Raw genomic sequence first — 14,724 nt, 5'->3', positions numbered from 1 at the left:
AAGACTCTGTAAGACTCCTACCGGTTTGTGTGTTGCATTTGGGTCCTGGTACCAGCCGTGACAGTGGGATCTGCAGAACACAACACTTTATGTTGAAATAAGTGTAAAGTAGTCTCAAACCAAGTCAGAAACATTACTTGTTACGAGGACAACAACGAGCTATGAACAGAGTGAATTCTTTAGCTGCTGCCTGAGGACATTGACTAAATCCAGATTTTTAGTTCATTTTAGTCATTTTTGGGCTTAATTTTTTTGCCACCAAAACAGCTAAAACCTTGCATCCAAGAAATTATGTCTATCTGAATAGAATTGAAACTGACCACTTGAACATTTTGTTCAGACCTGGCATATTAATAGAAACAGAAATAAGAAAATGCTGACTTATTCAACAACCACTACTGTTACAAAAGTTTAGATAAAGTTGGTTTGTAACATTGCATTCTTATGAAAATGTACTTAAGTCAGATGTATAAAGTAACCCAATAGCCAGAACAAATGTTGGCAATGCACACTGGAGCTTTGCAATACCATATCTTTCATGTTAATACTAGTGTAATGACATTAATAATTGAATATTTTTCAGTATTTTCACAAAAAAAATATATTAATTAATCAAAAGTATTCACAAAAATCACAAATCACAAAAATATCGTGTTATTCTAAGGCTATGTCGCTCACTACTATTGTATGTGTCCGCAAATCATACTGCACATTTGTACATTATTATGTAGGAGATACATTGAAACTTAATGCTTAAACAAGGCTGCGGTTAACATATGGATATGGCATTAGGCACAAAAACCACTGTGTTATGGTTGGGAAAAGATCATGTTCTGCCTTAACCCCTTGAAACCTGAGCAAATTGGTTTGATGTCTTCCAAAAACATGGGGAGAAGGCAATGAGCAACGTATGAAATTAGCAAGAAATTAGAATAAAATATTAAAAGAACATTTCTGAAAAAAAATAAGCACAAAAAAGTAAGACAAGGTAAACAAGAAAATGACCTAATATGTGCTACAAACATCATTAAATAGCAATATTAGGTAATTTTTCTTACCAACTTGTACTTATTTTTGTCATTTATGGGACATTTCTAGCCAAGTTGCTTACTGGCTATAGCCCCATATTTTCTACAGAAATCAAACTGATCTGCTCATGTTTTAAAGGTTTAAATACTTGTAAAAGGCATCTAAACGCAGAATACAAAATTTGCTGTTGATGCAGGTGTTAAAGGGTTAACATAAACAGCTTTTTAGTGGCTGAAAAGCAGAAATGACTCGCTAAAAAACAACCGGTTTTGTTGTGTGTTGCTCTCGAACAGTGGTCTTCAGTTTGGCATCCACCTCCCAATGATAAAGTCAGATCACACTACGTCGCTTATGAAATGTTGATATGATACGTCAGAAACTTTCAAATATAATGTATCTGTAGTTTGCAAAAACGTACCTTACCAACATTTTCTTCTGGCGACTGAGCTGGATAAAGATGGATCCAGACTCCTTATGACAAAACACGGATACGGTTTTGACCAAAACATAAAGTAACCTCTCATGTTGCCACTATGTAGCTAATTAATTTCCCTGAACTCGAGCTGCTGTAGCCAAGTTCAAGTTTTTCCAGGTATAAAAAAGCGGAAAAATGCAATTCAAGGATTTCAAACTTCTCATGCGACTGTGAGCGTGTATGGTTGTCAGTGTATGTGTGTCGGCCCTGCGTTAGTCTGGCGACCTGTCCAGGGTGTACCCCGCCTTCCGCCCGATGACAGCTGGGATTGGCTCCAGCCCCCCCGCGACCCTTACGAGGACAAGCGGTTACAGAAAATGACTGACTGACAAACTTCTCATGCGATTTACCCGGTTTATTTTCAGGCTACAGAAAACTCATACACCAGGCAAAGAACTCAACCGATGTGCCCCACAACAAAACATGATCGCATTATTGTGACACTTTTTTATCCACACACACACACACACACACACACACACACACACACACACACACTGTGACAGCAGCTTTTGACTTCAGATTTTGGCTTTCTTTGAAACCTCCTGGTCCCAGTCAGTGTCAAGAACATCATTACCGAAGTCAACAGAGTCAAACAGTCCAGAGAACGGACTCTGGGAGCCACCAACACTGATCTTTGGAGGGCCCAGCTCAAAACACTTCCTCTTCTTCAGATTGGAAGAGCTTTGATAGTCAGCAGGACCATCATTCACTGTTTTTACACTGTTGGTGTGGTTTGCAGCATGAAGAGACTGTGTCTGCTTTGTGAGTTCGGTGGCTGGTGGGGGTAACATGTCTTTCCCTTTGTCTGTGGTGACTATAGTTTGAATCTTCCTAACTAAGGGACTGTATTCTGGGGGAGTGTTTTTATCTTTGGAATTATCTCTTGAGCATTCAGCACCAACTTTTTGAAGCAGACTTTTCTTCACATTTGAGGGATCTGTGGTCGTGGGTTCAGTCACACCGGTGAAGGAGAACTTTGAGAGTCTGGCGAGGGTTGAGGGGGTCACAGTGGACTTGGAAGGCACTGGATCATTGGTGTGGGTGGTTGGTTTTAAAGGTGTGCTGCAAATAAAACTACTTCCTGCAGTCTCATCACCAGAGTTGACTCTTTGCTTTTGACACAGATTTTCACAGAAGTAATATGTGACACAGAAGTCTTCACTTCCCTTTGTTCCACCCACAGTTCTTTTTATTGCCAGTTCGCCCTTTTTAGAGAAATCATCCTTAACCAGCTCTTTTGGTGTCAGACAAATACTGGCTTCAGACCTGCCGCCCTCTGAAAGACTTTGCTCCCAGTTCTGTCCTTTATTCTCTCTGTCCGTAGGTGTAGTGGCTAAGTCTTTGTGACTAAATGGCTTCTGTTCACTGATTGTACTTCCTGTGGAGATCTCTGCGCTGATCTCTGAGCTGGTACTAAGGTCATGAACTAAAGGTCTCATCTTTCTTGGTTTGAATGTAAAGCCTGAAAATTTTTCATGCAGTTCTTTTCCTGTTGCAGCTTCAGCTGCCATCTTCTCCTTCAGCACAGAACTATAGTTCTTAGTCACAGTTTGGTCCCTCTTATCTTTCTTCTCAAATCTTATTCCTTTGCCGGAGGACAGGTTATCCTGAACTTTGGATTTGTTCTGACCTGATGAGAGTGCAGAGGCTGAAGTTCTATCCAAAACATTTGTACTTGCAGTATCTCCAGGCCCTCCCTGTTTGTCACACTGATTCAGCTCCAGCTCCCATTTTCTGTCTTGCAGGTTGGAGACTTTCTGAATCACACACCCTGATGACTCAGGATGTTTTTTATCCTCTTTTCTCTCAGATTGCTTCATGCCCTTTTGAGTTCTGGAGCTTTTTGAGTTTATGTTTTCTTTTTCTTCTGAAGCAGAGCTAATTGTTCCAACAGGATTTGAAACACCACCATAGTTTGATGATGAACCAGCATTATTTACAGTAACCTTCTTCTTTTGACAGTCTGGCTGTTTGGTCTCTGAAAACAGTTCTGACCAAGTGGAGTTTGGTTTCCTGGATGAGTCTGTACCATCCGGTGACAGTGACGGAGAGATTGAGTTGAACCAGTCTAAGCCAGCATCAGTGACATCACCACTGGAGTTAGTGGTGGTGGCAGTGATGTCATGGCAGTGTGTTTTGTTGATGGCGTTTGGGTCTCTGTGTTGATGTTGGTGATTTCCAGTTGGTGGGTCATGTTGGGAAGTCTGTGAGCTGTTGTTCTTCAGCCTGGTGAACAAAGAAAATGCAGGTCAACTGCTTTGGTGTGACCTTTATACCTTTAGCAACCCTGATCTATGTACAATTCTGTGACAGAAAAAGTAATTTTCTGGTCTATTGCCAATTGCTATCGTCAATCAGTCAGTTTGCGTGTGTTAATGTGTGACTCTGGTTTTTCAAAGGATTAGTTTGGAGTCACCAAAGTCACACAACGTAAACTAAGTGATGGAGGCAGTGGTTGACCAGGAACCCCTGTGTTCAGTATGGAAAAGTGACACGTTTTTAATAGTAATGTTTTTGTAAAAATGCATGTGTTTGGAGAGTACTGAGCATGCGACCGGATGAATGAGACCTGGATTATACTGCATGAGATGCGTGAGAGTTTTGTAAACTGATATTTTGATATAGTCTCACTGGTGTTATACACAGTCACCCTTTACTTCAATTCATCAAGTATTTCCTCCTTTTTCAGATTCTCTCTTTACGGGGAGATGTGAGAAAAACAAAGTTTTCTTCAGAAATTCAGTGTAACACTGGGTGAGTCATTGACATACAAATGATCACTTGGGGTGTTCGGTGTTCCTTTACGTGCTGAAATGCGCGTAACAGTGGAAGTGTAACCCAATTTCAGCACTTTAACTGAGACTCATCAAATGATCACACAGTTACTCACATGGCTAATCTGTCCATCTCCTTTTGGAGGAGCAGCGGCAGGTTGAGTCCTTCCAGCAGTACCTGACACTGAGTCTGATACTGCTGACCAGGGTCATCGGGGAATGACGTGAGTAAAGCGTTTACATTTCCCAGCAGAGCGCCGCCCTGAAAGAGGAGTGCAGCGTATAGTTACAGACTGCTGCAGAATCACAGGTTGCAGTTACTCCTGGAAACTGTCCCGCATACTGGGACATGGGTCACGACCAAGATGAATAAATGATAACTCTTTGAAACCTGAGCAAATTGCTTTAAATTTAAAAAAAAAATATGAAGAGGAGGCAACAAGACATGTCCCAAAAACAGCCAGAAATGAGTTAAAAGGTACAAGAAAATTACCCCCTCAAAAAAGCAAAGCAGAAAAGAAAAAACAAAAACAAACCAAAAAAATAATGCAAAAGAATCCTGAAAATCCAGAGAAATTTCTTTTTTCAGCAGAGTAATTACTAAACATAGAATTATATTACTAATAATACAGCTTCCTGGATATTTTCTCTTTATTTTTTGCGATAATCTTCTAGTAAAAGAAGTATTTTTCGGCTCATTTTTTAAGGGCATATTCAGAACATTTTTGCCAAGTTGCTCATTACTTCTCCCTGTGTTTTTGAAAGAAATCAAAGCAATTTGCCCAGGTTTCAAAGGGTTAAATACTCTCTACAAAGTTTCTGAATACAGCACAAGAAGACTGATGTTGATTTAGGTTTCAAAGGGTTAATGGTCACTAATGTGTCAGCGTTGGAACATATCACAATTAGATGAAAATAAAGTCATTCAGCATTTCTACTGAGCAGAAGCAGCTGTCTGTCCTCTACTGGTGGACAGGAACATGGCTTCTCTCTACTGTCACTGCTTTTCTTTTTTCTTTTTTGGATTGTACAACACTTTGGTCAACTGTTGTTTTTAAAATCTGCTTTATAAATAAATATGGAGTGAATTTATTTTTTTTACAATTAAATAATTATTTTCTTATATTTTTCTGTGTGTGTGTGTTTTTCTCTTCGGCCTCTTTTTTTTTTTTTTTTAAAAAAAACAACTAATTTTCAGTTAATTTTCTTGTCAGATTTTATTTTCTTAATTTCTTAAATTTTGCGGGACATCTCTTGCCATGTTGCTCACTGCCTTTTTAGTGAGGTTTTCAAAAGAAATCCTTTTGCTCAGGGCTCAAAGCTTTAAACACATGTGGAAGGCGTCCTCAGGTAACAGAAGAAATTGATGTTAATCCAGGTTTCAAAGGGTTGATGTTTTTCTTGTGTTTATTAGGGTTTTCAACTGTAACAGATATTACATATAAATAAATATATCTTGGCAATATGGTATACCATAAAATTAAAAGCCAAACAAAATAAACAAACAAAATGTTTACATCTCTGACTGCACAGATGCATGCTTGGAGTGAACTTTCCTTATAAGAAGCAAACAAAACAACAAGGGGAAAATCTTTTTTTGGTTATTCTTGTATCAGAGTAGTGTTCTTCTTACCTGCATGGAGCACTCCATGACTGAGACGGCCATGACGGCGTCCTCTATGGTCACTGTCTCTCTGTACATGAGCCTGGCGTGAGCTGCAACATTAAAACACAACTCTGTGTGAGTGCTTTCAGATATTTACACAGTTCCATTGATTAGCTTTTTTTTACCTGAAGAAATTGCTACATTTAAAGAAATAAACTTTCATTGAAAAAGTGTTATTTTTAAATGGTGAACCAACATGAATGTAGCAGTGGTTTCTGCCGCATCACACTACATTACAAACTCTGTCATCTCCCTCCTGCCTAACACTATGTCACTGATTCCCTATAAAACCTTTGTGAGGCAGAAGAAGCTGTCATCGAACATTTCAGGGCCAGACGTTTGGGCCTGACCCTACAATGGACAAGTTGTACGAATGTTTTATATTGAGACTTATATGAACATTTTAGACTTGTGTTGTGTACTATGGGGTACAAAAACATGCGAGTAGACCACAGAACTGACAGAAACCTATGAATCTGCATCAATGGCTGAGGTCAACTCAATAACCAGCTCAAGATTTTAACTGATTTTAAAAATGATAATTAACTAATTTGAAAATGGCAGGAGGAGGGGAAGTACTGTCACTGTCTATGGAATAGGTACAGTCCATTTTGGAGGGTTTATGCTTTATATACTGAAAATTCAATAAAAAGAGGTTTCTGAATGACTGAATTGAAATGAAGTCAAAATTGTGTCCTCACCTTCAGCCAGTCTGCTGAGACTCTCCAGCATGCGGATGGTGGTGCGGGCAGCGTTGCGTCCGTCGCTCTGTCTCTGCAGCTGGTAGTAACGAGTCAGGATGCTGTTGGCGTCCTCGGATACCTGCGGCTGCAGGCCTTTAATCACACTGAAGTAAGCCTTCATCTTCTCCATGGACCACAGGCTGCCGCACTCAGCAGGCAGTCCTCAAGAGACATCACACAATTATCATAATTATTTCTTTTTTTTTTTTTGCTTTTAGCATTTTATTTCAGAAGTTAAAACATCCTGTACCTCTGTCCTCCAGAATAAAAGAGGAGATGATGTTGTCCCACTCTGCGTTTCTGGTGTCCAGCAGCACCAGAACTAGGTCGAAGCGACTGAGCAGAGGGCTGGCCAGAGCTACGTTCACAGACAGCGGCTCATTGGGATCGTACCGGCCTTTAGGGTTAGCAGCTGCCAGGATGGTGGTTCGAGTGTTCAGCTTGCACACTATACTATAAAGAGGAGTTAGAGTTGGACACAGAATAAACAGAAAAGAGAACCTTAGTGTTGATCATCTTTTTCTCTGTTTTTTGTCAAAAGGATCCATTTTAAAAAACAGAATTGGCGGTAGTCGGCTCTTCAGTATTACCATTTGGGCTGCATGATATGAGGTAAATATGCAACAACAATGTTAAATATCACAATGTTACTTGTGATTAACAGACAGATATTAAGTCAGTTCTGCCTTTCTGCTGCTCTCTGTTAAATTCAACAAACTGCTTGTTGAATTTTAAAAAATGAAATAAAATTATTTCCAACATTATTTTATTTGCACACACTGAAAATTATTGAACTTAAAACAAAAATTAGTTGGGACTACTTAACAGCTCAGAGGTGAATGTTTGCCACTCATGTTAGCTTTCTTTTTTTTTCTTGCCTGTGTGTCCCTTTTTTATAATTCTGTGCCCCCTCTCTAAATTCAGAGGTTTCTGCAGGTCTGTGATTGCAGCAAAGGCAGACTGAAAGTTTGTGGAGTTTGTGTTGCAGGGTGCATCATTGATCTGTCAAACCGGTCAATGCTGATCAGATCGGATCAATGTCTGAGAGGAGAGGCAAGAAAGCAGATTTTCAGACCCAGCACAATTAACGCTTTCACACCTGAACAATTTGGCTTGATTTCTTTCAAAAAAATGGGAGGAAGGCGATGAGCCATTTAACAAGATGGCTACAAAATTAGACAGAAATTAGTAAAAATTTACGAGAAAATTACCCCCCCAAAAAAGGAGAATAACTAAATAAATAAAAATCAAAAAAACAACAAGATGTTTTTCTGTAACAATATTTTAAATATCTAATCAAAAGAATTATAAATATAGATTTCTGTACATTTTCCCCCAGTTTTGTGACAATATTAAATAATTCCTCCCCTTATCACCTTTTACTAAATTTTTGCAGTTTTCAGGACGTTTCTTGCCAAGTTGTTTGTTATTTTCCCCTCGGTTTAAAAAGAAATCAAACCAATTTTTTCAGGTCTGAGAGGTTTAAATGATATTGAAAGGCAGCACAGGAAACCAAATGTCAATCCAGGTGTTAAAGACGTGTGTACATGAGTCTCACCCGGCTTTGGCCACACTGATAGACTGCTGCTCCATGGCTTCATGGATGCTGATGCGGTCGTGCTCCTTGATGCTGTTGAACTCGTCGATGCAGCACAAACCGCCGTCTGACAGGACCAGAGCTCCGGCCTCCAGGTGCCAGTCCCCTCCATCTTTCACCGCTGCCACCGTCAGTCCTTCAACACATCACGTCAGGCATGTTAACTGTCAAAAATCCAAAAGCACTTTCGTGTTTTGAAGGGGTGAGCTTTACATCTGAGACCATGCAAATGAATTTCCAGGCCACTGTCCCTATTTACACAGATTTTAGCCCGTGCAGCTGTTTGCTCGAAGAAGCAATTATTAGTTTTGGTGGGGCACACACAGGGAACATGAACATACAAGATTAGGCTCTGGGTTAGAGGTGTTTCCTGCAAGAGAGACCTAATTGTGCTTTTTTTGTATTTTGTATTTATTAAATTTTTCCAATTTTATTTCCCATGATATCAGTATAAGTTTTTGATAATATTGCAGCCCCCTGAGATCTTTTTAAATCAAGTTTTGAAGGGCCATAATTTTTAGTATAAGGTTATTATAGCCAAAATGTTTCCACTATAAAATGAGGAATATTATGATAAAATTCAAGGCTGAAATTTATAAATTCATAGGTTGTGGATTCTTGGAAGAAAAAAAAAAAACAAGGTGTTATATACTAAAACATACCACAAGATGGTGGCACGATACATGCAGCAGCTCAGCACTCCTCGCAAAACTCTCTGTACTGTGTATGTGTGTGCTCTGGTGTGTGTGTGTGTGTGTGTATGCATGCATGCATGTGTGCTATATCTTAACACTATTTGTTATATTTTTACTATCTATTCATTTTATTTTATCTGATGTCCTTTTGATCTATTTAAGCCCTGCTCAGGTGATACAAATGACTTTTAATGTATTCATCTGCCAGTAAAGATATTTTATTCTATTTCAAATCGTGGCATGACTGGGGCCAATTTGAAATAACCGCAAAGATTCTTCGGTGTGTGTTTTTCCATGCTACTCTTAGGCTATTTGGGACAGATGCCCAGTTCATCCATGATTCATTAGCACACTGAACAGGAGGATCATTGGCTGCTTATCGGTGGCTTTAAGGTGAAATGAGTGATTTGCTTAAGTAGTTAATCAGTTAACTAAGAGGATGAGTTCATATAAAACTGTTTCTGTGAGAACATAAAGCTCTGAGGCAGTGACAACTAGTGATGGCCAAATGAAGCCTCTTCACCCATTTTTGTTCTTTTCTAAGCCCACTAGATGGCGCTCTCTGTTCAACAAAGAGTTGAAAGCACCTACAATTGCCATTCCTTTTCTTTAAAACCAAGAGCGCCACCTAGTGGGCTCAGAAAAGAAAGAAAATGGTATATGAGGCCTCATTTGGTCATTACTCGGGAAAACAAACTCCTTTCAGCAGAGAGCTGAGGGGTACTACCTGCACTTGTTGATCCAATCCCGGCTGTGAGGACAGAACGAGGGATGATCTTTGCTGCATACTTGAGGAACTGAGACTTCCCTGTGCCGGGGTCACCAACCAGCAACATGTGACACTCGCCTGGAGAGGACAACATCAGCTCCACAGTGACACAGCATTACACACAGAACAACAACTACAAAAAAGCACTGTAGACATCTGTGATCGTTTCCACATCGTCATGGCCACAGATTCAGAGTGTCACTTGCTGTTTTTGGATTGGTTGTCAGTCTCAAGGGGCAAATCTGACTTATCTGACTAATTCTAAATTTTGACAGAAAGATTTTCATTTTTATCATAAATGAATATTGGTTCCAAATATCACTTATCGATCTTATTAAGTTATTATTATTATTACACCTTCTGGCATCTAGAACATAAAAACTGAGATATCAGTTCCCTCCTTTACAGCTGCTTAATTTAAACCCATAAGAAACATGAGGGATACCTCTGATCTTAGTTCCAGAAGAATCTATTCTCTGCACGCCGCCAGCCAACACCATGGCAACTGCCAGCTTAATCACATACATGCCAAACACCTGCGGGCACAGGCTCAACAGGATGTGGTTCCTCCCTACAGAAGAGAGAACGATGTTTAAATAAAACAGGCAGAAAAGCACAGGAGAATGTTCGATTTCATGAGGCAGATTGCTTCATACCAGCTATGGGATCGAGTCTGTAACTTTCCCAGAAGTCCTCAAACTCTCTCTGAACATCCTTCATGAGCAGAGCGGCAGCAGCCTGCTGGTTGTTCACCTCGATGTTGTTGGCTTTGAGGACCAGCTCCACGTCGCAGCGGGTGCCGTCGTAGAAGGGCTTCCAGCGCTGACACATCACCCCATACACGGTTACATCATCTCCTACAGGAGCACACCGTGCACACAGACCATAATCAAAGAAAGCTACAGCATGAGCACTGCACGCTGCTTCCACAATGCAGTGTTTTCAACCATCAACCATCATGCTGCAACAATACCAGATTTACAGCTGTCAACAAGGTCATCCTCCAGAACCACCACCATGGAACGAGGAACACTGCCCACCGACAGCCTCTGCACCTGTGAGGGAGGGCAAGATTTAAACAGACTTGAAGAACAATCCACAGATGCTGGTTTTAATCAGAAACCACATGAATAAGTGTCTTACCTGCTCCTGTATCTTGATCTCCTGGAAGTCCCTGCAGGCAGCCGGCTCCGATCCTCCTGACAGACAGCTGAACTTGTACGAGTTACAGCCGTCAGGATTGGGACAGGACGCCGGGGCGACAAACGTGTAGAACTGATCGAAATCTGCCTGCATCGTGAAAACGTGACGACACTTTGTGCACATGTAATCCCGCTCATATTCTAGAACCTGTGAGAGAAGGAGAGGGATTGAAAAAGAAGAAACTCAAAACCAAAAATAAAGATATTGTGCAGGAAGTGATTTTGCATATTTGTAGTATGAGAATCTCTGTGCAGCAGCAGCTGAAGGGCAGAGTGTCAGCAAACTTCACGATTTTGATTTTGCATGTGTGTCTGTCATTTTTACAGCATTCTGTGTACCTTGGCAACACTGGTGCGTATGACAGTGCCAGTGACGGACAGGAAGTGTCCTACGTCTCTGGACCTGGGAATGGTGTCTCTGGTCAGCTCTGGACACACTGGCAGACCTGGACACACACATGTAAAAACACTTTGGAAAGAGCCCATTTAAAAGGATGATGGTTTATCCATTAAAACCAACAGCTTGACAGCTATTAAAGTATTTAGTAGGTGAGCACATAGACTATTACTGAGCCCGAAAGTGATGATATTTAAGGGCAGAAGAGACTAGAAACTTCATGTGCATGACAGTCTGAGATACTATTAGTTCTCGCAATGTAGTTTCTTAGCAACATCTGCCTGTCCCTCCCAGCTGGATGTCTGACCTGTAATGCGGGTGTGCAGAGTGTGTGTCATCCTCTCTTTAGCTCTCTGTCCTGTGCTGTGAATGGGAGAGGATCTCTCTGATAACTCCACAGCTGTTCTCTGTAACACTTTATCAAATATGGCCAGGACTTCATTGGGAAAGGTGTTGAAATAGTCTCCAACCTGTGAACACAGAGAAAATACACACACACACACACACACACACACACACACACACACACACACACACACACACACACACACACACACACACACACACACACAAGTTCTCTTTTTTCTTTTTTTTTCCAGAAATGGCAACTTGTCGATGTTATATATAAAAAATATGCCAATTAATATTACACAGATTTTAACTTTATCACCTGACTTAAATGAAACAGATCTTCAGGTCTCAAGGGCACTGACTCATTTTTGTTTATTGGGAATATAGTGTTTTGAATTGTGACATTACCTCCATATTGGCTTCAAACAGAGTCATGGCGTTAACGACAACAGGCCGATGGGTCTCTTCCATAGGATCTGCAATAAGCTGGAAGATGTCCTCATGATGATGCTCTGTCAGGTAGGTCTCGAACACACGGCCAATCAGGGCCTCCTGATCCTGGCTTATCAACATACTGATGTGATGTGATGGAAACCCCTGGAAGAATAACAATTAACATAAATTATATACCGTGAGAGCATACAAATATTATATTCAGTGGAGTTAAAATACATTCTAAATGTCAAATCAGCTCAACCAAGTTTTCAACCATTTTCTATTTTATTTTACTCTTTACTTTTATTAAAACCTATCAAAAAATAAAAAGGTGGTTGTGGTATTGTCCGAAAAACTATATTATTAAAATGGTTTTATATTTAAATTATGTAACAGAAAGAATTTTTATGAAATAAATAAAATATGTTATATGTTATGTTAATATATATATAATAATATATATATGTGTGCGTTATACTGTACATACATTTTCAGCACTTTTTAATTAATTGTCTTGTTTGATTTTGTGTTTTACTTTTTTTTGCTCATTTTATATTTCTAATCATTATATTTACTTATACATTAGTAATGATGTGACAAAAAAATATATATATTATTTTATTTTCTGCATGTTTTGGGGTGGGGGTGGGGGTCATTTTCTCGTGTATTTTTGTCTTTAATTTTTTCCCCCTTTTCCTTGCTAATTTTTGGGCCATGTAATGTTAAGCTGCTTGTGGCCTTGTCCCGTGTTTTTGAAAGAAATCAAACCAATTTGCCCTGGTTTCAAAGGGTTTAAAAAAACTAAATTAAATATAAATTAAATATTATTGTATACTATCCATTGGTCCCTTGGATATTTTCTTGATTAACCAGTTAATAATTTATCAGTAAAATATAGAAATGCCCATCAAGCTTTATCTAATTACCCTGCCAACATATTCGGTTTATCTAAGTACGACACAGAAAAGTAGCAAATCTTCACAATGAATTTGAGACATTTTTTTCCTTGTTTTGTTTTTTGTTTTTTTTTTCCAACGTCTTTTTTCTCCAGTGAGAGGGGAGTGAAAAGGTTTCAGCTGTGCAAGGTAACCAAATACATTTACTGCCAGTACCTACTGTATATATACTTACAAGTATCTCTAATTGACAACAAAACTTGTCATGGACTCATGTAAGATGCAGCATTTTTATTGATAGTATAATGTTAAAATGCTGAATCTGCTGCAGGTCATGCAGTAATATATTGATAAAAATAGTATTTCTAAGGCACTGGGTACAACACTATTGTAACTGCTGTTCAGAGAACATCAGTGACTTTATATTAAGTCAGCAGCATATGATAACCGGGGCTATACAGTATATCACTTTAATGTATGTTTGAACATGCATGACAGTGAAATACCTGCTGTGGTTTATTAGCACATGTTTCAAACACACAGCAGCGTTTGTTTGTGTACAGGGGCAGGCTCACACACATTTATAGAAAGTGAATTATGCAACTTTTCCGAGACAAACGGTAAAACATGGATAATGCGCACCTAACCTGCTGTCTCTGATGAGAAGAAGGTGCAGTGCGCAGTTTTAATGAGGACAGCTGGTGTTACAGCAGCTGTGCGGAGTGACTGTAACGTTAGTTAACCGTCCTCAGGTTTGTCATACAGTCTCTTTGTCGTATCAACACTTTACCTTAGTGACTGAAACATTGTTATAATATAAACAGAAAGGTTTAACATACCGTATTTTACAATGCCAGTGTTTGTGGGACACATTAGTCTCCTACGCCGATGTAAACAAGTCTTGTACGCTTAGAATGCGCGGGCATGCAGCACTTCCTGCTAAACCCGCCTGAACCCGCCCTACTCTGCCTCTGATTGGCTAGTACCTGTTATCTTCGTTGATTGGCTTAGTTAGGTTTAGGCAAGAGGACTAGGATTGGTCAGAGCTCTTTAAGAGTTTACTCTACTGCACTAGGATTGGTTAGTGTTGTAATCAAGGTAGGCCAATAAGAGGCAGAATAAACCAGAGTGGGGCGGGTCATACCTGCTACATCATATGAAAAAGAAAAAACAGCACGTATGTCTGTGGCTGAGTTGTCTGATTATTTTGTTTTCTACAACCTTAAAACCTACAAAAAACCCTTATTATTAAAATTCATTAAAGAAGCACGAAGTGAACCCGTAGAGTCCACTTTAATATTAAACACACTCCAAGCGCTCTGCTCACACAATGCGCTTTTCAAAATTTACCAATATAAAAATATAAAATATTAATTCATTTTCAGAATTTTAACTTCTTTTATGTCAGGTTTTGTCGTGATGCCACAATAGTTTTAGATGGGGAAAAAACACAACAATTAATAATTTTCAGCATACTACTTTCTAAGTATATTTTTTTAAATACCAGCCTGGGATATGTCAATGATTTGCAGCAACATTGATTGATACTTTTTTTGTGCAGTGTCAAATACTCACATTCTTACGCCTCTGCACACAAAATGCAAAGGCAATAAAAATATCATATTATATGTAAAAGGTATGCCCTGTGCATGAACACATCCAAAATTATTTTAAAAAATCAAGAGTTAAAAG

General features: G+C 39.4%; 1 protein-coding gene across 1 annotated transcript; it reads right to left on the bottom strand.

Moving 5' to 3' along the window:
* Window positions 1–1,844: 1,844 nt before the first annotated feature.
* mcm9 (minichromosome maintenance 9 homologous recombination repair factor) lies at window positions 1,845–14,258 on the bottom strand. The gene is made up of 15 exons (XM_042503479.2): window positions 13,872–14,258; window positions 12,110–12,298; window positions 11,658–11,820; window positions 11,293–11,399; window positions 10,895–11,101; window positions 10,725–10,806; window positions 10,408–10,608; window positions 10,197–10,322; window positions 9,710–9,829; window positions 8,249–8,423; window positions 6,941–7,143; window positions 6,649–6,852; window positions 5,915–5,997; window positions 4,398–4,543; window positions 1,845–3,733 (listed from the first exon to the last, which is right to left on the bottom strand). Exons 2-15 carry the CDS (start codon window positions 12,272–12,274, stop codon window positions 2,023–2,025), a joined length of 3,693 nt encoding a protein of 1,230 aa, XP_042359413.2. The 5' UTR covers window positions 12,275–12,298; window positions 13,872–14,258; the 3' UTR covers window positions 1,845–2,022.
* Between the last annotated feature and the right edge of the window lie 466 nt (window positions 14,259–14,724).

Source organism: Plectropomus leopardus, chromosome 16 (genome assembly GCF_026936395.1).
Source record: "Plectropomus leopardus strain MGB_pleo_1.0 chromosome 16, ASM2693639v1, whole genome shotgun sequence".
Lineage (NCBI taxonomy): Eukaryota > Metazoa > Chordata > Actinopteri > Perciformes > Serranidae > Plectropomus > Plectropomus leopardus.
This window is presented reverse-complemented; position numbering and strand designations above follow the sequence as displayed.

What these genes read in the sequence shown, in the direction of transcription:
- mcm9 (XM_042503479.2), bottom strand. Translation starts at nt 12,274, where the DNA reads ATGTTGATAAGCCAGGATCAGGAGGCCCTGATTGGCCGTGTGTTCGAG. An exon ending in TGTTTGAAGCCAATATGGAG is followed by an intron (nt 11,821 to 12,109) that starts GTAATGTCACAA and finishes CTGTGTTCACAG; the next exon opens with GTTGGAGACTATTTCAACAC. An exon ending in TACGCACCAGTGTTGCCAAG is followed by an intron (nt 11,102 to 11,292) that starts GTACACAGAATG and finishes CTTCTCTCACAG; the next exon opens with GTTCTAGAATATGAGCGGGA.